At 51.6% G+C, this 21,786-nt stretch overlaps 1 protein-coding gene across 4 annotated transcripts in view; it reads right to left on the bottom strand.

Moving 5' to 3' along the window:
• Positions 1-359: 359 nt before the first annotated feature.
• The window catches only part of BCL7A (BAF chromatin remodeling complex subunit BCL7A), a 39,371-nt gene continuing 17,944 nt past the window's right edge, over positions 360-21,786 (bottom strand). The window contains exons 4-7 of one of the 4 annotated variants that reach the window (XM_035257900.3): positions 19,701-19,808; positions 18,859-19,026; positions 8,785-8,906; positions 360-3,253 (exon numbers count right to left, since the gene is read on the bottom strand). In XM_035257900.3, coding sequence (XP_035113791.1) covers positions 3,182-3,253; positions 8,785-8,906; positions 18,859-19,026; positions 19,701-19,808 — 470 coding nt within the window. In that variant the 3' untranslated portion in view covers positions 360-3,181. Of the gene's footprint in view, positions 3,254-8,721; positions 8,907-18,858; positions 19,027-19,700; positions 19,809-21,786 lie in introns of all 4 variants that reach the window. The other 3 variants (XM_035257899.3, XM_002753110.6, XM_002753111.5) reach the window with 3 other exon arrangements.

Raw genomic sequence — 21,786 nt, 5'->3', positions numbered from 1 at the left:
TGCTAGGATTACAGGCATGAGCCACTGAGTTTGGCCTCAGGTGGGGCTTTTAACCTGGGGTCCTGACCGGGCATGAGAGCCCCATAAGGGACTGTCCTGCTGCTTCCTCTCCTGCACAAGGTGGCTGACAATACCTGACCACAGAAAGGAGGGACTAGTGGCTTGCCTGGCATCCAGCTGGTGCTTAATAATGGCAGCTCTCATGACTGTGGAATGCAACAATTCCTGTGTGCAAGGAACTCATGTGTCTTGTAGCATCAGGGCCACATGGCTGTGCAGGAGAGGCTGGAGCAGCCAGTGAGGGACACCATCACCATCAATCTGACTTGACTCCTATTTACAACACAACAAAATCAAAATTCAGGATTTGAAATTTTTATTTTCTGAAATGAAACCATTGTACATTGTACAAACCATATCTACTGATGGAATAAATAAGTGAAAAATTATACTGCTGTACAACACACCAAAAAAAAAATATTGAGGGGGGGGAAAATTAGGTAACGGTGAAAAAAGGTCTTTACCCCTCTAATCAGGTCCTCAGCGATAATGAACATTCCAAACCATGACACCGTTTGCTAATGGGAGGTCACCGCCCTAGAGGAATCGGCCCACAGCCTTCCGGGTTGTGGGTGTAAGTGCCAGCACTTGTGGAATGTGTAGCCGCAGCTTCCCCGACTTCAAGTTTTGAGGGGAATTAGGTTTGCCCTGGGAGCCCTTGAGGCCACGGGGCCTGATGTCCACGGAAGGCTTTTGCTGGGGATCCCCCGCCCCTGGCTCGAAGCTGAAAGGTCTTAGATTCTGTGGTGGGGGAAGGGCGAGGGGTGCAGGGTGGGTGGGGGGCAGCGGCTCGGAGGAGCGGCTGCGCCAGGGAAGGAAGCACATGGGATTTTTGCAGTCTCGTCATTCTGCGTGGAAGGCCTTCTTGGCCAGCGTGGAGTGCAGGGCTGCTGGCGCTTTGCCTGGCGTGGCCGTGGCGGGGCCCAGCTGGTCCCGATCGCCGGCCCATTCCTACCTTCAGGCACTTCAGAGAAAAACTAGTGACAGCCTGGGGACGGTGGACGTCGTCTGAGTCCTCACCTGCGCCAACTCCCCTTACCAGTCCAGAGAGGCCGCGGCAAGCGGCAGGGCCACCTACGCCTGTGTCTGTGGATGTGTCTGTTTCATTCTCCTTCAGCTGTCTTGGTTGTAGCCTCTCATTTCCCAAAAAAGAAAAGGAAATAAATATCCAAATTCATCTCTCACCAAGATGGAGTTTCGCTGCAAAGACAACGTGACTCCACGGGATCTGGAGGTCACGCCGCCTTGAGATGCATGGAGAGGAACCGCATCAGGTACGCAGTTCTCAACAAAACTAACCGCCTACGGGGCAAAAGGGATAAGTACAGGAATTTTCTTTTTAAGACAGAAACCTTTCGGCATTGCTCACTTCAACATTAAGATTTTCAAAGTTGTTTTTTTTTTTTTTTTTTTTTCCCTTATTTCAGGAGACATTTTGCATGAGGTATTTGAAATTCAGGAACATTTTGATTCTTCTTGAAGTGCAGGAAATAGACAGGATCCCTTAAAAAAAATAAGAGCCTCACCCTCAGAAACTCTTAGAAAATGGAATCCGGCAGACACTTCCCGTGATGGTCAGGAGAAAGAGCCACACATCAAGGTGGTACCTGAATATGCACCAATTAGCCCCAGAAAACAAAACCCGCAACCCCCACCCCCCCAGTAACACACAACTCAAAGGGAGTCAGAACTCCAGTGCAGTAAAGAAAGCTTAGGAAAAGGTTTAAGGTCTGAGGAGTCCATATATTCATTAAGAGCAAACCAGGCCTCAGAACCAAACGATTAGGCAGTTCGTCCTCGGGGCGTCCCATTGGGTGAGAGGAAGCCGAGCCAGCGCAGGTGTGGGGTGGGAGGGAGGGGAGACCATCTCTCCTTTCTGGAGGGTGTGCAAATCTTTCCAATTCCTCAACGCCTTGTTTGTGGCCTTCAAGGCCCAGCCATCAAGGCCCACTCCCCGGTGGGGACCGACGGCACGTTCTGGGGATGAGACATGGTCCAGCTGTTGGCTCTGAGAGTCAGAACAGCCTACGAATGGGAAAGCACGTGGATTCTGACCGCTGTGATCCTGCCTCTCGGGGCGTGGGCTGGGGCATCAGGGGAGGCGGAGGGCAACAGGTGACTGTGGATTTGAAATCCAGGCGACGTCCTATGAGAGAAAGTTCAGCACCAGCTAATCCTGCCGCCAGCTCCCAGCCTCCCCGGCATACTCAGTGCCTTCAGGAGACAGCCTGCAGTCAGCCAGAGAAGCCATTTTGTATCCAGAGGTCTGGGAGAAAGCAGTGATGGGGTGGGGGTGGGGGTGAGGGCAAGAGAGAGGAAGTGCCAGAAAATTCCAAGGGCTTTGCATGTCCATCTAGGCTCGGAGATGCCGAGCCCTAAAGGCCCCAAGGAAGGGAGGGCACAGTGGGTACCCAGCCTGGACCAAGGTGCAGAGCCCTTGGGGACTATGCCTGGCACCTGCGCGTCCTTGGGCCCTGGTGCCTGATGCTTGGGGCGTGCATAAGGTCCCGTGCACCTGAAAACCAGGTGGGCTAAGGAGCTCCCCTCCTCCACCCTGCCTGCTCCGATCAAGTCCTGGGGCAGGGAGGAGAGCGGTGAGAAGGATGGCAGCTGCCTCCCGAACCAAACCACGAGGGCACTTTGCAGAGGGGAGATGCAAAATCCACCAGGATACATGCCAGAGGTCACCTCAAGGGCACAAGGCACAAAAAAAGAAAGCGGAAGGAATTGGTTGAACAGTGAAAAGCCCCGCCGGAAAGCGTTCCTGATCGGTACCACCCTCCAATAGCTTATATCGTTACATAGAGAAGTGGGAAAAAATACAGCAGCAACACAAATGGGATCCTGGCTTCCGAGCAGTGTGCAGACACTCCTGAGCTGCCGCCCCACCGCCTCCCCAAGGACGGTCCCTTAAAGGTTTGAGGGTTTTGCTTCACAGCAGAGAGTTCTTCAGTGTCTGAGAAGTTCCGCCGTTCTGGGTCTTCTTGGATTTGCACTTGGTAAACTTGAAACGTTAGTAGTTCTGTTCGTACCCAAGAGGAATCGCTCGGGCAAAGTTGCTCTAGAATTAATTGCTGATGTACCTTCCATGAAACATGGATCGGAGGCTTTCAAGCAATGTCTACATCTCTTCCGAGTTTTGTTGAGAGGCCTCTAGTTTCATCTTTTTAGAGGGTGGCACTCCTTCCAGATCCTTGGGGAGAGAAGAAAACGGGAACATAGGTTAATATGCCAGGAGAGCAGGTGAGGCCAGGTGTGAGGCTGACGGTCAGCCCAGGAAGGAACCGAGGGAGCGCAGCTTTGTGGTTCAGACCAGCAGTTCTGGACCCGGGGTCCAAGCATGGACTCCAGAGGGTTCGAGGACCTATGGAGACCCTCACACCTGAACTTCTCCTGGAGCTAGGGAGCCCAGTGTCCCCTGGCCCCTGCCTGGCCCTACCACATACCAATGGCTGGTAACTCAGGAGCGTTTCCTACACCGCTGCCTGGGACTCCAGGCCCTTCCACTCATTCAGACTGGTCCAGGAGTTCCTGTCATCAATCTTCCCGTCTGTGATTAACTGCTAGGATGATTATAGTTTCAAGTTTATCTTTCTAAGTTCTTTTGTTGTTGTTGAGATGGAGTCTCGCTCAGTCACCCAAGCTGCAGTGCTGTGGCACGATATTGGCTCACTGTAACCTCCGCCTACTGAGTTCAAGTGACTTTCCTTCCTCAACCTCCCAAGAAGTTGGGATTAGAGGTGTGCACCACCATACCTGGCTAATGTTTTGTATTTTTAGTAGAGATGGGGTTTCACCATGTTGGCCAGACTGGTCTCAAACGCCTGGCCTCGGGTGATCTGCCCGCCTCGGCCTCCCAGAGTGCTGGGATTACAAGTATGCTATTTTTTTTTTTTTTGTATTTTTGGTACAGACAGGGTTTCACCATGCCTCCATGTTCCGCCATGTTGGCCAGGCTGGTCTTGAACTCCTGACCTCAGGTGATCTGCCGGCCTTGGCCTCCCAAAGTGCTGGGATTACAGGCATGAGCCACTGTGCCAGCTTTTTCAACTCGTTTTTACACTTTTTTTTAGAGATAGAGTCTTGCTTTGCTGCTCAGGCTGGGGTACAGTAGCCATCATAGCTCACTGCAGCCTCAACTTCCTGGGCTCAACAGATCCTCCCGCCTCCGCAGTATGTGCCACCATGCCCAGCTAATTTTTTAAAAAAGTTTTTTGTAAAGATGAAGTCTTGCTATGTTGCTCAGGCTGGTCTCAAATGTCTGGGCCCAAGCAATCCTCCTACCTCAGCCTCCCAAACTGCTGGGATTATAGGTGTGAGGCATGGGGCCTAGCAATCTCTCCAAGTTCTAAGGCTGTATCTCAAAGGCTCAGACGCACTCTGCCACCTTGCTCCTCCAGGGCTGGGCACAATGCCTGGCCTGGACTCTCAGCATTTGCTGGGTATACACATGTGTGTGTGCGTGTTATTCTGAGGGAAAGGGTCTGTAGTTGTCACTGAATTCCCAAGAAACCCAGGACCCCAAGAAAGGTTTAACACTCACTCATCCATCTTACATCGTCTTGGCATCTCAAACCTAACCTGTCACCTGAGACCAAACTCCTGGCTGCACCCATCCTAACTGGCACTCCCCATAAGCCTGGGAGAAAGCCCCAGGCCTGGACAGCCCCCTGAAGCCCCTCCCCACCTGCACCTGACTGGCCTCTGGCCTGGCTGATGTCACAGCCTCCTTGTGGCCAATGGCGTGGCCCCAGCAACCTTCCTCCGGCAGAAACCACACGCAAAATACAAAGCACTCCACCACTTTGCTACTGACTTCTGAAGAAACCCAGCTCCTCGCCAGGACCGAGAAGGCCCTAGTGACCAGCCTGGCCCACTTCTTCTTCCCACATCTGGCCACTGTCTTCCTCCCCCACCAGGTTCTCACCTCCCTGGCCACTCAGGCCTCTCTTTTGTTCTTCAAGCTGGCTCCTGTCTTGAGGTCTGTGCACTGTCTTGGTCTGCCCCTGCCTGGAGAGCCCGCCGTCCCAGCCCTGGGCACTCCTTCATGTCAGCACCGCTGATGCCAGCTACAGCGCTCTCTACCCACGGCCTGTTCTGCTTTTTCTTTTTTTTGAGATGGAGTCTTGCTCTTGTCACCTAGGCTGGAGTGCAATGGCACGATCTTGGCTCACCACGACCTCCGCCTCCCGGGTTCAAACTATTCTCCTGCCTCAGCCTCCTGAGTAGCTGGGATTGCAGGCGCCCGCCACCACGCCTGGCTAATTTTTGTATTTTTAGTAGAGACGGGATTTTCCATGTTGGCCAGGCTGGTCTCGGACTCCTGACCTCGTGATCTGACATCGGTACAGGCTTGAGCCACCGCACCTGGCCCCTGTTCTGCTTTTCCATGTCACCCTGTGCCACTCTCTTACGGCACTTAGTGGGACTCTGTGACTTGCTTGTCTGCTTATCCTGGCCCTACTGTCAGCCCCATCATGGCAGCGAGGGACTAGGTACAGCCCCTGCACAGTGGGTGCTCAGAGATACATGTTGCAGGGGAGTAGGATGTGCAAGGGACTAGCAGATATGGTTATGTAAGCCCCTTCTGGGGGATGCTGGGAGCAGGGAACACATGGAGCCAGGAAGGCTGCCTGTCTGTATTCTCTCTCCTTTTTTCTGTATGTATTTGGAGACAGAGTCTTGCTCTGTTGCCAGGCTTGAATGCTGTGGCGCGATCTTGGCTCACTGCAACTTCCACCTCCTGGGTTCAAGTCATTTTCCTGCCTCAGCCTCCCGAGTAGCTGGGATAACAGGTGCAAATCACCACATCCAGCTAATTTTTGTATTTTTAGTAGAGATGGGGTTTCACTATGTTTCAGGATGGTCTCGATCTCCTGACCTTGTGACCCAACCATCTGGGCTTCCCAAAGTACTGGGATTACAGGTGTGAGCCACCAGGCCTGGACCTGTATTTATTTTTTTGAAACAGGGTCTTACTCTGTCACCCAGGCTGGAGTGCAGTGGTGTGATCACAGCTCACTGCGGCCTTAACTCTCAGGCTCAAGCGATCCTCCCGCCTCCGCTTCCAGAGTAGCTGGGACTATAGGCATGCACCACTAGGCCTGGCTAATTTTCTTTCTTTTTTTGGAGAGATGGGGAACTTGCTATGTTGCCCAGGCTGGCCTCCAACTCTTGGCCTCAACTGATCCACCTGCCTCAGCCTCCCAAACTGCTAAGTTTACAAATGTGAGCCACTGCACCTGGCCAAAAATGTATTGCTTGAAATGTCAGACTGCCTGCTTTACTGGAATACATCTTCCATCTCACTCACACCCCGAGCTCCGTAGGACAGTATGTGTGTCTGTGAAAATGATGGAAGAGGCCCAATTTCAGGTCTGGGTCTCCTGGAAGCAAGAACAGGGGTATAGTAGGGGCAATGTGAGAGATTGGGGGCTCCTGGCATTTCCAGGCACTGTGGGGAGCACTGGATACTCTTGGGGTGTGGATCAAAGTTTCAAGCTGAGCTTTTCTCCACTGAGCTCAAGAGGCCCAGAGATCCCAGCTGACAACCTTGGTCTTCCTATAAAGCCAGGCTTTGGCTTCTGCTGTTTTGAACCAGATGGGCTCATGCTACGCCTGCGGTTCTGCAGCTTGCTTTTCTCACTGCACACTGCAAGAACGTTTATCATAACCTGGAAGGCCCAACCATGCTCTTCTAAACAGCTGCACCCTAGCCTGTCTCATGCAAGATCCCAGATTTCTCTTTTTCCTTTTGAGACGAAGTTTCGCTCTTCTTGCCCAGGCTGGAGTGCAGTGGCGCGATGATGGTTCACTGCAACCTCCGCTGCCCGGGTTTAAGCCATTCTTCTGCCTCAGCCTCCCGAGTAGCTGGGATTACAGGTGTGCTACACCCGGCTCATTTTGTATTTTTAGTATAGATGGGGTTTCTCCGTGTGGGTCAGGCTGGTCTCAAACACCCAACCTCAGGCGATCCACCTGCCTCAGCCTCCCAAAGTGCTGGCATTGTAGGCGTGAGCCTCCGTGCCCAGCGACCCCAGATTCCTGTAAGCAACTCCTTTGCACTAAGGCATGTGGAGAGGGTTCTGCAGGGTGAGTTCTTAGAAAGGGAGCTGCCCATCAAAGGGTTTAAAGATTTTGAAGTGGCTGGGCGCGGTGGCTCACGCTTGTAATGCCAGCACTTTGGGAGGCTGAGGTGGGCGGATCATTTGAGGTCAGGATTTGACAGCAGCCTGGCCTACATGGTGAAACCCCATCTCTACTAAAAATACAAAAAGCAGCCAGGCATAGGGATAGGCACCTGTAATTCCAGCTACTTGGGAGGCTGAGGCAGAAGAATCGCTTGAACCCAGGAGGTGGAGTTTGCAGTGAACTGAGATCATGCCACCGCACTCCAGCCTGGGTGACAGAGCGAGACTCCATCTCAAAAAAACCAGAGTCTAGAGGATTTTTTTTTTTTTTTTTGAGACAGAGCGTTGCTCTGTTATCCCAGCTGGAGCACCGTGGCACAGTTCTGGCTCACTGTAACCTCCGCCTCCCAGGTTCAAGTGATTCTCCTGCCTCAGCCTCCTGAGTAGCTGGGACTGCAGGCACACACCACCATGCCTGGCTAATTTTGTTTTTTTTTGAGACGGAGTTTCGCTCTTGTTACCCAGGCTGGAGTACAATGGCGCCATCTCGGCTCACCGCAACCTCCGCCTCCTGGGTTCAGGCAATTCTGCCTCATCCTCCTGAGTAGCTGGGATTACAGGCACGCACCACCATGCCCAGCTAATTTTTTGTGTTTTTAGTAGAGACGGGGTTTCACCATGTTGACCAGGATGGTCTTGATCTCTTGACCTCGTGATCCACCCGCCTTGGCCTCCCAGAGTGCTGGGATTACAGGTGTGAGCCACCGTAATTTTGTATTTTTAATAGAGACAGGGTTTCACCATGTTGGCCAGGCTGGTCTCAAACTCCTGACTTCAGGTGATCTGCCCGCCTTGGCCTCCCAAAGTGCTGGAATTACAGGCGTGAGCCACCACGCCCAGCTGAGTCTAGAGGATTTACAGTGAAAAATTCTAATGGTGGTCGTGGCCAATGACGCTTCGGTATCTTGTGTCCGCTCAATGCTAAGTGTTTACCCACGTTCTCCCATCGAATCCTCACAGTGGCCCCAGGACAGTTCTGTGATCCCATTTTGGGAGTTGGGATTCAAACTTGGGCCTGACTCTGGGAAGCTTGCTCTTTACCACCAGGCCCACTGCACCTGCACTGACTCATTCAGACCAGATTCCAGCACAGTTCTGACCTGGAGAGGGGCCCGTGCCATGCCAGCGGGGTCAGCAGCACCATTCCACAGGATGCCCCCCACTTAGGTTTCCAAAGTCTTATCTTCCCAGCTCTAAACCTCACTGATTTGGGGGTCACTGAGATGAGGCAATGCTTGTGAGCCCGAAGAGACAAAACGCAAAAGCTGAGGCTAGGTTCAAGGTCCTTCCTCCTCCTCTGACCCAGAGGCTCCTTGAGGGCAGAGGCCACAAGGTGCATTATCCCTTGGCCCCGGAGCCCAGGGCAGGGCACAGGACTGTGTTCATGGACATCGCCCAGTAGACAAATGACAGTTTCAACAGTCCAGCGATAAAACAGCAAAACACAACAACGAAACGCCTTTCAACGTACCCCCAACAACCCAACGGGCTCACGGCCGATCTGGCTGCCCCTCTGAGACCTCGAGCGAGGTACCTGAGAGATTGCAGACGTCTCTGTGGCCAGACCCGTGTCTCCAGACTGCTGCCGGTCTACTTTCTCTGAGCTGTTCATTGAATGTTCCATCGAGGACTGTGAGTTCTGCTCATCAGAAGCGTCTGCAGGAAGAGCAAGACGACAGGAGCGGTTTTCAGACATGTCAGAGGCAGGGCCAGGCAGGCCAAATACTAAAAATACCGTGAACCGGGTAGTTTTGGGGCCAGTGTTCTTTGAAGGCTACAATGAGCTGGGGGCCCGAGGAGTCTCTTGCTGATTTTTCAGTGGCGCAGTTTCCAGCAGCCAGGCCACACACTTAGCTGCCAGGGGCTCTGGGAGGCGAACGGAGGAGGCTGCAGTCTCCGTGCTGCGTGCACCCAGCACCCCCTGGCGGCCGCAGTGCACACCAACAATCATGGCTGTCAATTCCTCTCTCCCGAAGCCAACGTGGCTTCGTCCTCCTCCTTTAAAGGGCCTGCCTTCTCCTCCTGGGGAACATCAGAGGTAACTGACCTTTTGTAAACATATCTCTTTATAATATATGTATTTTTTCAATTGCCAGAGCAATGACTGATCATTGCAGGAAACAGAAAAGTACAGGAAAAAAAAAGTTAAAAATCACCTGTCACCACCCAGGCACCACCCCACTAATGCTTTATGATTTATTTAATGATTTATTCCCATTTTTGCAGTTTTTTCTCCCTACATGCATACAATTTTTCTCCTCTTCCCAAATGGGGATCACATGGTATTTCGGAGGAGTTTTTCATGTCTTTAAAGATTCTTTAAATATCAGAGCTTACAAGATGGCTGCACAGCATTCCATCAGGCAATTGAATTGCCTGTAGAATGAACGCAGTTATTTGGGTGATTCTTCATGCCTCAGTCTTCCTGCTGCTCCACTCCATGTTTCTTCAGCAGAAGGAAGGGGCAGGCTGGGTGGGGCAGGGGGTAGGTGCAGCTTGGGAGGAGGCAGCAGTTTTTCCTAAAGCTTACTGGGCACGGGGCGGGACACTTGTGAAGGGGGCAGCAAAAATCCTACCCAAGGCACCGACACCACGTTACCCTGATATTAAAAAGCACACTAAACTGGTCGGGTGCAGTGGCTTACTCCTGTAATCTAGCACTTTGGGAGGCTGAGGTGGGCAGATTGAGACCACCCTGGCCAACATGGTGAAACCCTGTCTCTACTAAAAATACAAAAATTAGCTGGGCGTGGTGGTGCACACCTGTAGTCCCAGCTACTTGGGAGGCTGAGGCAGGAGAAACACTTGAACCTGGGAGGCAGAGGTTGCAGTGAGCCAAGATCACGCCACTACACTCCAGCCTGGTAACTGGGCAAGACTCCATCTCAAAAAAAAAAAAAAAAGGCACACTAAGCTAATCCTAAAGACCTAAAAAGTGCTTGTGCAACCAAGACTTCCTCGCTGGGGTTTCTGAGGCAGAGGAATAACAAAGAGGAAAATAACCCACACTGGAGTTTAAAAGCAAGCAGGCAAGATGGGAACAAGGGGAAACAGTGCAGGGCCTGGGATGGGCCAGGGCACAGAAGGCGGGGAGCAGAATCGCAAGGCCCTCCTTTCCAGCAAGGCTGAGCAGGGTGACACTATCATTTCTCAGACTAGGAGCCCTGGCTGGGCATGGTGGCTCATGCCTGAAAACCCAGCACTTAGGAAGACCAAGGCAGACAGATCACTTGAGGTCAGGAGTTTAAGACCAGCCTGGCAATAATGGTGAAAACCCATCTCTACTAAAAATACAATAATTAGACAGGCATGGTGGTGCTTGCCTGTAATCCCAGTTATTCAGAGGCTGAGGCAGGAGAATCGTTTGAACCCGAGAGGCGGAGGTTGTAGTGACCTGAGATTGTGCCAGTGCACTACAGCCTGGGTGACAGAGTAAGACTCTGCCTCAAAACCAAAAACAGTCCGGGTGTGGTGGCTCACACTTGTGATCCCAGCACTTCGGGAGGCCAAGGTGAGTAGATCACCTGAGGTCAGGAGTTTGAAAATCCTGGCCAACACGGCCAAACCTCGTCTCTACTAAAAAATTACAAAAATGAGCCAGGCATGGTGGCGCGCACCTATAGTCCCAGCTACTCAGGAAGCTGAGGAAGGAAAATCACATGAACCCAGGAGGCGGAGGTTCAGTGACATGCCACTGAACTCCAGCCTGGGCGACACAGTGAGACTCTCAAAAAAGCCAAAACCAAAACAACAACAAAAATGAAAACATCATGCTGAGTGAGAAGTCAGACACAAAAGGCCACGGAGTGTACGATTCCATTTATGTGAAAGTCCACACGCCTCCCATCCCAGCACTTTGGGAGGCCGAGGCAGGCAGATTACAAAGTCAACAGATCGAGACCATTCTGGCCAATATGGCGAAACCCTGTTTCTACTAAAAATACAAAAATTAGCTGGGCGTGGTGGTGCGCACCTGTAGTCCCAGCTACTCGGGAGGCTCAGGCAGGCGAATTGCTTGAACCTGGGAGTCAGAGACTCCAGTGAGCCGAGATTGTACCACTGCACTCCAGCCTGGCAACAGAGTGAGATTCGGTCTAAAAAAAAAAGTCCAGAATAGGCAAATCCATGGAGACAGAAAGTTTACTGGTTACCCAGAGTGGGGACCCAGTGTTGCTGGGGAAGGGAGAAGTGAAGAATGATTGCTGGTGTCTGCAAGGTTTCTTTTTGGGGTGATTAAAATGTTTTGGAACCAGACAGAAGTGGTGGTTGCACAGCCTTGTGAGTGTACTCTCAGTGAATTATTCATTTACCATGGTTAATTTCATGTGAATGTCATCTCAATTAAAAAAAAAAAATGGCCAGGTGTAATAGCTCACACCTGTAATAACAACAGTTTGGAAGGCCAAGGTGGGAAGATCACTTGAGCTCAGGAGTTTGTGACCAGCCTGGGAAATATAGTGAAATCCCATTTCTAGTTTATTCATTTATTTTTTTAAAGAGAGGGGTCAGGCCAGGCACAGTGGCTGATGTCTGTAATCCCAGCACTTTGGGAGATGGAGGTGGGTGAATCACAAGGTCAGAAGTTCGAAGCTGGTCTGACAAACATTGTGAAACCCATCTCTATTAAAAATACAAAAATTAGCTGGGTGTGGTGACACACGCCTGTTGTAATCCCAGCTACTCAGGAGGCTGAGGAAGGAGAATGGCTTGAACCCGAGAGGTGGAGGTTGCAGTGAGCTGAGATCGTGCCATTGCACTCCAGCCTGTGTGACAGAACGAGACTCTGTCTCGGAAAAAAAAAAAAGAGAGAGAGAGAGAGAGAGAGAAGCCAGGTGTGGTGGTTTACGCCTGTAATCCCAGCACCTTGACAGGACAAGGCAGGCAGATCACTTGAGGTCAGGTTTTCGAGACCAGCCTGGCCAACAAAAACCCATCTCTACTAAAAATACAAAAATTCACCGGGCATGGTGGCAGGTGCCTGTAATCTTAGCTATTCAGGTGGCTGAAGCAGGAGAATCATGTGAGCTCAGGAGGCAGAGGCTCCACTAAGCCGAAAATCACCACTGCACTCTAGCCTGGGTAACAGAGTGAGACTTCATCTCAAAAAAAAAAAAAAGAAAGAAATCATATTAACGTTTTACTCTCTTTCATAATACATGTTTGCTTTAACATAAACATTTCAAGTTCTTACTGACCTAGAAAAGTTGCCCATCTGTGGCTTTGCATCTCTCACCACAGCCCCTTTCTGTCCGGCACAGCAGGCTCTGCAAAGTGGCGGGGGAGGTGGCGGCCCCGGATGGAGGCTTAGAAATCACGAAGGTGCCCCGTCACCCAGAGACTCACACTGACCCATGCTGGGAGAGAGGTGCCCAGCAGAGCCTCCCCTGAGAGCCAGGCCCCAGAGCTTGGTGGGAACTGGCCCTGGAACCCACAGAGCATTCAAGGGCTCAGGGCAGCAGCTGATTCTCTGAGCACTGCAGTACTGGAACTCACCCAGGGGAAATTCTTTTCCTGGGGCCTAAATTTAGTCCAGGGAGCTTGGACAGGAATTATGTCATTCCCTGAACTCACACAGCAGTAAACAAGTTCAAAGCAAGGTCAACAGCTGGTGGCCGACCTGGCCTGTCCCGGCAGGCAGTGTGCTCCCACCTGGGAAGGCCACACGGGTCTGTCCCTGTGCCCTTCCCATGGGTGGCTTGGGCAGCGGGCAGGTGGGTCCTGGCTGAGCAGTGCAGGGCAGCCCTGCAGGCCCAGGGGCCTGGGGTGGCCAGAGAGGACCCTGGTATGGCCCCCACCTGGGTCCTGCCAATTTAGCATCTGACGGTGGTGGCGAGAAAGTAGCAACTAACTGGACACGCTAACTCAAAACTGAATTCCTGCTGCGGAGCTGCAATCGGTCTTCTAGAGCAAAGGAGACACTGCTGCCAAACGTGGGAGAAACAAGGCCACGGCCAGAAAGAAGCCAGGACGGGAAAGAAGCAGAAACGCGGCTGCAGACGAAGCCCACGTCTGTCCTTGGCACCCTGCAATCGCTCCCCTGATGGAAGGGCGGACGAGGAAACCCGGAGGCTCCCAGATCCTCCTCCTAAGTTCTAGCTCCGGGCTGAGCACTTGGCTGGCATTCTCACCCCCTTCACTCCTGGCGAGGGAGGCAGCTTCTATTCATCCCATTTTATTTTCTTTTGAGACAGGGTCTCATTCTGTTGCCCAGGCTGGAGTGCAGTGGCACGAACATGGCTCACTGAAGCCTCCACCTCCCAGGCTCAAGCGATCCTCCCACCTTAGCCTCCTGACCCTGGCGCCCCATTTTACAAACAAGGAAGTAGGAGGGTAAGCAGAGGTGATGCTGCCTGCCCAAGGCCACGCAGCTGGTGAGTGTCACCCGGATGTGCCCAAAGCCCCCATCCCAGCCCCTCTGCTTTCTACCTGTAGAACCATCTGCCAGGGAAGCCTGGTGGGCAATGCTGAGATCGAGGGGGCCAGGAGAGGGGGTGAGGGGAGATGGCATATACTGTACCTGGCGAAGGTTATAGCGAAGGCACTAGGGCACTAGCTCTCAGCAGGGGGTGATTTTACCCCATCCCCACCCTGGGGACATTGGTTAACAAATGGAAACATTTTGGTGGAAACTGCTCAATGTCCCACAATGCACAGGATGGCCCCCTCGATAAAGAATGATCCGAGACTGGACACAGTGGCTCATGCCTGTAATGCCAGCATTTTGGGAGGCTGAGGTGGGTGGATCATCTGAGGTCAGGAGTTCGAGACCAGCCTGGGCAATATGGTGAAACCCTGTCTCTACTAAAAATACAAAAAATTAGCCAGGTGTGGTGGTGCATGTCTGCAGTGCCAACTACTCAGGAGGCTGAGGCAGAAGAATTGCTTGAACCTGGGAGGTGGAAATTGCAGTGAGCCCAGATCGCGCCACTCCGGGCTAGGCGACAGTGAGACTCTGTAAAAACACAATTAAAAAAAGAATGATCCAGCCCCAAATGCCAGGGGTGCCGAACCTGAGAACCCCTGCGCCAGTGGTGTCTTTCTACCCACGACTTCTAGGGAGGAAAGTTGTGTGTGCAGAACCTGCGCCATTCTGAGTGTGTGCAGCCTCTGATTAAACAGTTCCACTTCCAGAGACGAGGCCTGCAGGAGCCACCTGCACCTGGGCAAAGAGGCAGAGAGACGAGGGTACCAGAACCCCTGCAGGAAGACAGGAACACCTAAGCGACCATCCCTGAGGGGCTGTTCAAATAAATGATGGCACAGTCACAGACTTGAACGGGAAGTATTATAGCTGATACGGAGAATGGCATGAACCTGCAATCTCCGCCTACCAGGTTCAGGCAATTCTCCTGTCTCAGCCTCCCAAGTAGCTGGGATTACAGGCACGCAGCAGCATGCCTAGATATTTTTTTGTATTTTTAGTAGCAACGGAGTTTCACCATGTTGGCCAGGCTGGTCTCAAACTCCTAACCCCAGGTGATCCACCTGCCTCGGCCTCCCCTCCCAAAGTGCTGGGATTACAGGTGTGAGCCACCTCCCCTGGTCTCTCCAGTATACTTGAAGAGCCAGTTGCTCACCCCACTGAGTGAGGGAGGCTTTCCAAATTCCTATTTCCAGCTTTCTTTCCAACACTCCATTTTGAGCTCCGTGGTCCTGCCACACCACACTTTCTTCCTTTCTTCCTTTTTTTTTTTTTTTTTTTGATGGGGTCTTGCTCTGTCATCCAGGCTGGAGTGCAGATGCACAATCATGCTCACTGCAACCTCCACCTCCCAGGCTCAAGCGATCCTCCCACCTTAGCCTCCCGAGCAGCTGGGACGACAGGATCATGTCCCCAAGCCCCACTAACTTTTGTGTTTTTTGTAGAGATGGGATTTTGCCATGTTGCCCAGACTAATCTCACACACCTGAGCTCAAGTGATCCTCTTGCCTCAGCCTCCCAAGTAGCTGGGACCACAGGCAAACACCATCACATCCAGCTAATTTTTACATTTTTTGTAGAGAAATGGTTTCATCTTGCTGCTCAGCCTGGTCTTGAACTCCTGAGCTCAAGCGATTCACCTACCTCGGCCTCCCAAAGTGTTGGAATTACAGGCATGAGCCACTATGCCCAGCCAGCCTGCCTCCTTTCTAATACCAGGTCAAGACAGCAACTCCTCCAGGAAGCCTTCCTGGAGGCCCCCCAAATCCCTTTTTTACTGCATCCATCACAGTAGTGACTATGAACTCAAAAGCCCCATCAGTACCACAAATGAGTCGAGTGGGCTGTTTGATTCAGACATAGATGAGCTTGGCAGATAAAAGGTTAATAAATACTCTCTTCGAACTTGCACTTTCCCACTTTTCTTAAAAAAAAACAGCCTTCTCCAGACTTTTTCTTTTCCACTTTCCACCTCCATTTTTGATAGAGAGATAGCTTCAAGAAACATCTTGGCGGGTGTAGTGGCTCACATCTGTCATCCTAGCACTCGGGAGGCCACAGTGGGGGGATCGCTGGAGCCCAGAAGTTCCAGATTGGCCTGAGCAACATAGCAAGACCCCATCTGTACAAAAAACTACAAAAATTACCAGGGCATGGTGGTACACATCTACAGTACCAGCTACTTGGGAGGCTGAGGTAGGAGGATCACCTGAGCCCAGCAGTTTAAGGCTACAGTGAGCTGAAATTCTATCACTGCACTCCAGTCTGGGTGACAGAGTGAGATCCCATTTCAAACAAACAAAAAACAAGAAATAGGCCGGGCATGGTGGCTCATGCCTGTAACCTCAACACTTTGGGAGGCTGAGGTCGGCAGATCTTGAGGTCAGGAGATAGAGACCATCCTGGCTAATATGGTGAAACCTCGTCTCTACTAAAATACAAAAAATTAGCCAGGCATGGTGGCACATGACTGTAGTCCCAGCTACTCAGGAGGCTGAGGTAGGAGAATTGCTTGAACCCGGGAGGCAGAGGTTGCACTGAGCAGAGATCGCGCCACTGCACTCCATCCAGCCTGGGCAACAGAGCAAGACTCCATCTCAAAAAAAACAAACAAAAAAAACCGCACACAAAAAAACACCAAGAAATATCTTAATTTCCCTTTTAAAATCTACAATAAGAAAAACAACAGCGGCCACACGTTAATACAGGTCTAGTGCCCTTAGGTCTTGGTTTGGAGTGACAAGAGGGAAGGGTCTCTTCGGCTTTAGCTGGTATCTGCCCCAGGGAAAAGCAGCCCTGGTCTCATCCAAGCTGATCTTTCAAAAGAAGCTAGAAATCGATCCCATTTTAAGCTCAACTTTTAAATTGTGACATCACATTCAAATTTAAAAAATGATACTGCTGGATTCTGTATGGCCAGACCCTCACAGCATGTGCTGGATGGAGTCTGCAACTCTGCAGTGAATCCTGGGTTCCAGTGTCTGTCCTCCCTGCCGACCTCTGAGTTCTCTGGGGGCAGGAAGCAGAGTGCAGCTGTGACCGGGGCCCCAGCACCAGCCCAGAGCCTCTGTGCACAGGGGCGCGGATCAGCTCTGTAGCAGTCCCCTTTCTCCTAGAACCACACTGGCTGCTCCCAAGACACACACACCTCGAGCCCTGAGGTTGCCCCACCTGCAGGCTGGCCACATTCGCCACTCCACACTCCGTGCTCGACAGCTCCATGGGGAGCTGTCCAAGGCGCTCTAGACCTGACCTGCCCTCCCCAGATCCGCTCAGCCACTGCCTCTCTCTCCAAGTGCCCAGGGTCACCCTCACCCCCATGTATTGCCTGACACAGGCTCTCACCTCACCTTCAAAATATACCTCCATGTTAGACCATCCAGAATGTCGCTCATTTTCTTAGATGCAATAACGGTGTTTGTAATTCTATACGAATGTCTTTTATTTTTTAGGAAGGTCTCAACCTGTGACCCAGGCTGGAGTGGTGCAATCACGGCTCCCTGCAGCCTTGACCTCCCAGGCTCAGTGAATCCTCCTACTTCAGCCTGGGACTCCACCTGCGGGCCACCATGCCCGGCTCATTTTTGAATTTTTTTGTAGAGATGAGGTTTCATCTTCTTGCCTAGGGTGGTCTCAAACTCCTAGGCTCAAAAGATCCTCCTGCCTTCGCCTCCCAAAGTGCTAAGATTATAAGCATAAGCTACTGTGCCCAGCCCAGAATGTCTTTATTTTTAAAAGACGTGTACTGCCATGTTTAGGGATGAAATGCCCTGTGATCTGTAACTTACTTTCAAATGGTCCCAGAAAAAAAACAGACAAAGCAAAGAAACCCCAACAGCCAACAACCGCCAAGCTCAGCAGGTGACATCCAGGACAGGACTAGGCTGTGCTTTCAACTTGTCTGTAGACTCAAAATACACACACACACATATATTTTTGTACACAGTCACACACACATACTCTCACAATCACTCCACCATCTGTTATTTTTTTTTGAAAGAAAGTCTCACTCTGTCACCCAGGCTGGAGTGCAGTGGTACAATCACGGCTCACTGCAGCCTCCAACTCCTGGGCTTAAGGGATACTCTGCCTCAGCTTCCTGAGTAGCTGAGACCACGTACATGCCACCACGCCCAGCTCATTTCTGAAATTTTTTTGTAGAGACAGGGCCTTGCTATGCTGCCCAGGTTGGCCTCAAACTCTTGGCCTGAAGTGATACTCCTGCTTCAGCCTCCCAAAGCATTAGGATTACAGGTGTAAGCCACCATTACTGGCCAATGGTTTGATTTTTATTTATTTACTTGTTTTTGAGACAGGGTCTTATCGTCACCCAGGCTGGAGTGCAGAGGCATGATCACGGCTCACTGTAGCCTTGACCTCCTGTGCTCAAGCGATCCTCCTACCTCGGCCTCCTGAGTAGCTGGGGCCACAGGTGTGTGCCACCACACTTGGCTATTTTTTTCTTTTTTTTTTGTAGAGATGAGGTCTTGCCAGGTTGCCCAGGCTGGTCTTGAACTCCTGGGCTCAAGCAGTCCTAAAGTGCAGGAATTACAGGCATGAGCCACTGCACCTGGCCTAATGTGTGTGTGTGCGTGTGTGTGCGTGTGTGTGTGTGTGTGTGTGTGTGAGTGCCATGGCTGTTTATTCACCTGGGGGCAGGTGGGCTAAGGCCGAAAAGGGCATTAGCCTGGCCTAATTTTTTTTTTTTTTGAGACGGAGTCTTGCTCTGTTGCCCAGGCTGGAGTGCAATGACATGATCTTGGCTCACTGCAACTTCTGCCTCACAGGTTCAAGTGACGCTCCTGCCTCAGCTTCCTGAGTAGCTGGGATTACAGGCACGCACCACCACACCCAGCTAATTTTTTGTATTTTTAGTAGAGACAGGGTTTCACTGTATTCTCTAGGCTAGTCTCAAACTCCTGAGCTCAGGCAATCCACCCACCTCGGCCTCCCAAAGTGCCGGGATTACAGGCGTGAGCCACTGTGCCCGACTCTTTCTGATTTTTTTAATTGCCCCACAGGACATGGTCATTACATGGTACAGAACATGTACTCCAGGTGTCACCTCTCCTCATCGTATCTTTGCTGGAGCAGGCACATGGCAGGGCCTCCTTGAACACCTAGCCACAGACTGCCTGAAGGCAGTTACAGGGAGACCGCCAGAGCCCCGCCCTGGAGGCCACGTACCTTCAGCTCCTGGGTGCTCCTTCCCATCAGCCTGGGCCTCGTCTGCCTTGGCCTCAGTGCCATCGCTGGGCACAGCTGCGTTGGGCTCCGGAGCGGGGCTGGAGTTGCTGCTGTTCTCTTGTTTGATGGGGGAGGCATCCGCGATGGAGCTCTGGTTGCTGTTATCATCTGTCGGGGGTGGGAACAGAACCATAGGATGAAATCCCACAGCTGCCAAGGACAGGTGGGCTGGGGGGCTCTGCCTCCCTGTGCCTCAATGCCCAGAGCCCCACGGCAGCTCTCTCGGGGAGGAATCTGGTTATCCTTTTTTTTTTTTTGAGATGGATCTTGCTCTGTCACCCAGGCTGGAGTGCAGTGGCTCAATCTTGGCTCACTACAACCTCTGCCTCCTGGGTTCAAGTGATTCTCTGGCCTCAGCCTCCCAAGTAGCTGGGATTACAGGCACTCACCAACACACCTGGCTAATTTTGTATTTTTAATAGAGATGGGGTTTTACCATTTTGGCCAGGCTGGTCTCGAACTTCTGACCTCAGGTGATCCACCCACCTTGGTCTCCAAAAGTGCTGGAACTATAGCCGTAAGCCATCTCGCCTAGCCATCCAGGAGGGGTCTGGATACTCCTCCTCCTGGGACCCCTGAGCTGACCCCGCAGGTCCCCCACACCCTCCAAGCACCACAGCTGTCCCATGTGTCCAGGGAGGCAAAGAATTCTGGCACCGGCCTGACCTTCCCCATACTGAGCCAACTGTACCCTGTGTCTGGAGGCAGCCAGCTGGGGATGGTGGCCTAACATATTTAAAACCTTGGGGGGACATTTGAGGCCTCATTCTGGGTGTACAAACCAGATGCCTTGTGTATCTGGGAAGCAATATGGAAGACACGGCATGGTCCGTGAGGCGTGACTGCCAAGACGTTCTGAATGAACGCATCCAGGCTGGAGCTGAGTTCCACTAGATAGGAAATAAAAGGGAGCGAGAGGCAGCCAGGGTAGCACATTCCACGGGACATGTGGCCCCTCCCTTAAAGTCGGTATCGTTTTTATTAAAAAATAAAAAGAGGAGGGGAGATGGACGTCGAATAAAGAAAGCTAAGAGACTCGACTAAACATGATGTATGGGAATTATCTGGATCCAACTTTAACACTTAGGAACTGGGGAATCTGAATCCGATCTGGATTTTAAAGCTATTAAGGAACTGGTGTTAACTTTGTTAGAAGTGATCATGGGACAGTGGGTATACAGAAACGTCATGTTTTTAGCAATGTATGCTGTGATATAGCTGCAGACTTGAATGTCATGAGGCAGGGAAATTTACCAGAAAATGCTTCCATGCAAGCTACATGCTACTTCCAGGACACCTTGAACCTTTACTTTTTGAGACAGTCTTGCTCTGTCACCCAGACTGGAGTGCAATGGCGCAATCTGGGCTCACTGCAACCTCTGCCTCCCGGGTTCAAGCAATTCTCCTGCTTCAGGCTCCCAAGTAGATTTACAGGTGCCTGCCACCACACCTGGCTGATTTTTCTATTTTTAGTAGAGATGGGTTTCACCACGTTCCGGGCTGGTCTCAAATTCTTGACCTCAGGTGATCTGCCTGCCTTGGCCTCCCAAAGTACTGGGATTACAGGTGTGAACCACTGCACCCAGCGACTAGTAGTGTATTTTAATATGTGAATTATCTTTTTTTTTTTTTGAGACGGGGTTTTGCTCTTGTTACCCAGGCTGGAGTGCAATGGCACAATCTCGGCTCACCGCAACCTCTGCCTCCTGGGTTCAGGCAATTCTCCTGCCTCAGGCTCCTGAGTAGCTGGGATTACAGGCACGTGCCACCAGGCACAGCTAAGTTTTTGTATTTTTAGTAGAGACGGGGTTTCACCATGTTGACCAGGATGGTCTCGATTTCTTGACCTCGTGATCCACCCGCCTCGGCCTCCCAAAGTGCTAGGATTACAGGCTTGAGCCACTGTGAATTATCTTTTAATTAAAACATTCGACACACTGAAAAAATTGGTGAGGCAAATACGGCATGTGTTCATGAAAATCAGGGTGGAGGGTATAGGGGAATCGTATTCCTCTCTCTACTGTTCGTGACAACAAAACCCTTCACAACACAAAGAAGAAGAGGAAGGGGTAACTGAGCAATGGCATTCACAGTCGGGCTGGGGGGAGAGCTGGGGCCTGGGGTGCACCTGCCCTTGTCCTGTACCCTGTTCTCAGGCACAGAGAGTCACTCTATTTTTCTGAGATGGAATCTCACTGTCACCCAGGCTGGAGTGCAGTGGCATAATCTCGGCTCACTATAATCTCCGCCTCCTGAGTTCAAGCAATTCTCATGCCTCAGCCTTCCAGGTAGCTCTGATTATAGGCACACACCACCATGCCCGGTTAATTTTTGTTATTTTTGGTAGAGACAAGGTTTCACTACATTGACCAGACTGCTCTCGAACTCCTGACCTCAGGTGATCTGCCTGCCCTGACCTCCCAAAGTCCTGAGATGACAGGCATGAGCCAGCACGCCCAGCCATTTATGTACTTTTTATTTTAGAGACAGGGTCTTGCTGTGTCGCACATGCTGGAGTGCAGCAGCACAATCAGAGCTCAGAGCAGCCTCGAACTCTCAGGCACAAGCCATCCTCCCGCCTCTGCCTCCTGAGTAGCTGGGGCCACAGGCATGTGCCGCTGTCTCTGGCTAATTTTTAAATTTTTTGTAGAGATGGGGGTCTCACTATGTTGCCAGGCTGGTCTTGGACCCCTGGGCTCAAGTGATCCTCCTGTCGTGGCCTCCCAAAGCACTGAGATCATAGGCCTGAGCCACTATGCCAGACCTAGGAGAGTCATTTCAAACAGCAGAGACCCAAGTGGAAGTTTCAAAGCTGATGCAATAGGAAGCAGCCTTTGCATCATAAAGGGCCATGCTGCACCTGGGGCG

Source organism: Callithrix jacchus, chromosome 9 (assembly GCF_049354715.1).
Source record: "Callithrix jacchus isolate 240 chromosome 9, calJac240_pri, whole genome shotgun sequence".
Taxonomy (NCBI): Eukaryota; Metazoa; Chordata; class Mammalia; order Primates; family Cebidae; genus Callithrix; species Callithrix jacchus.
This window is presented reverse-complemented; position numbering and strand designations above follow the sequence as displayed.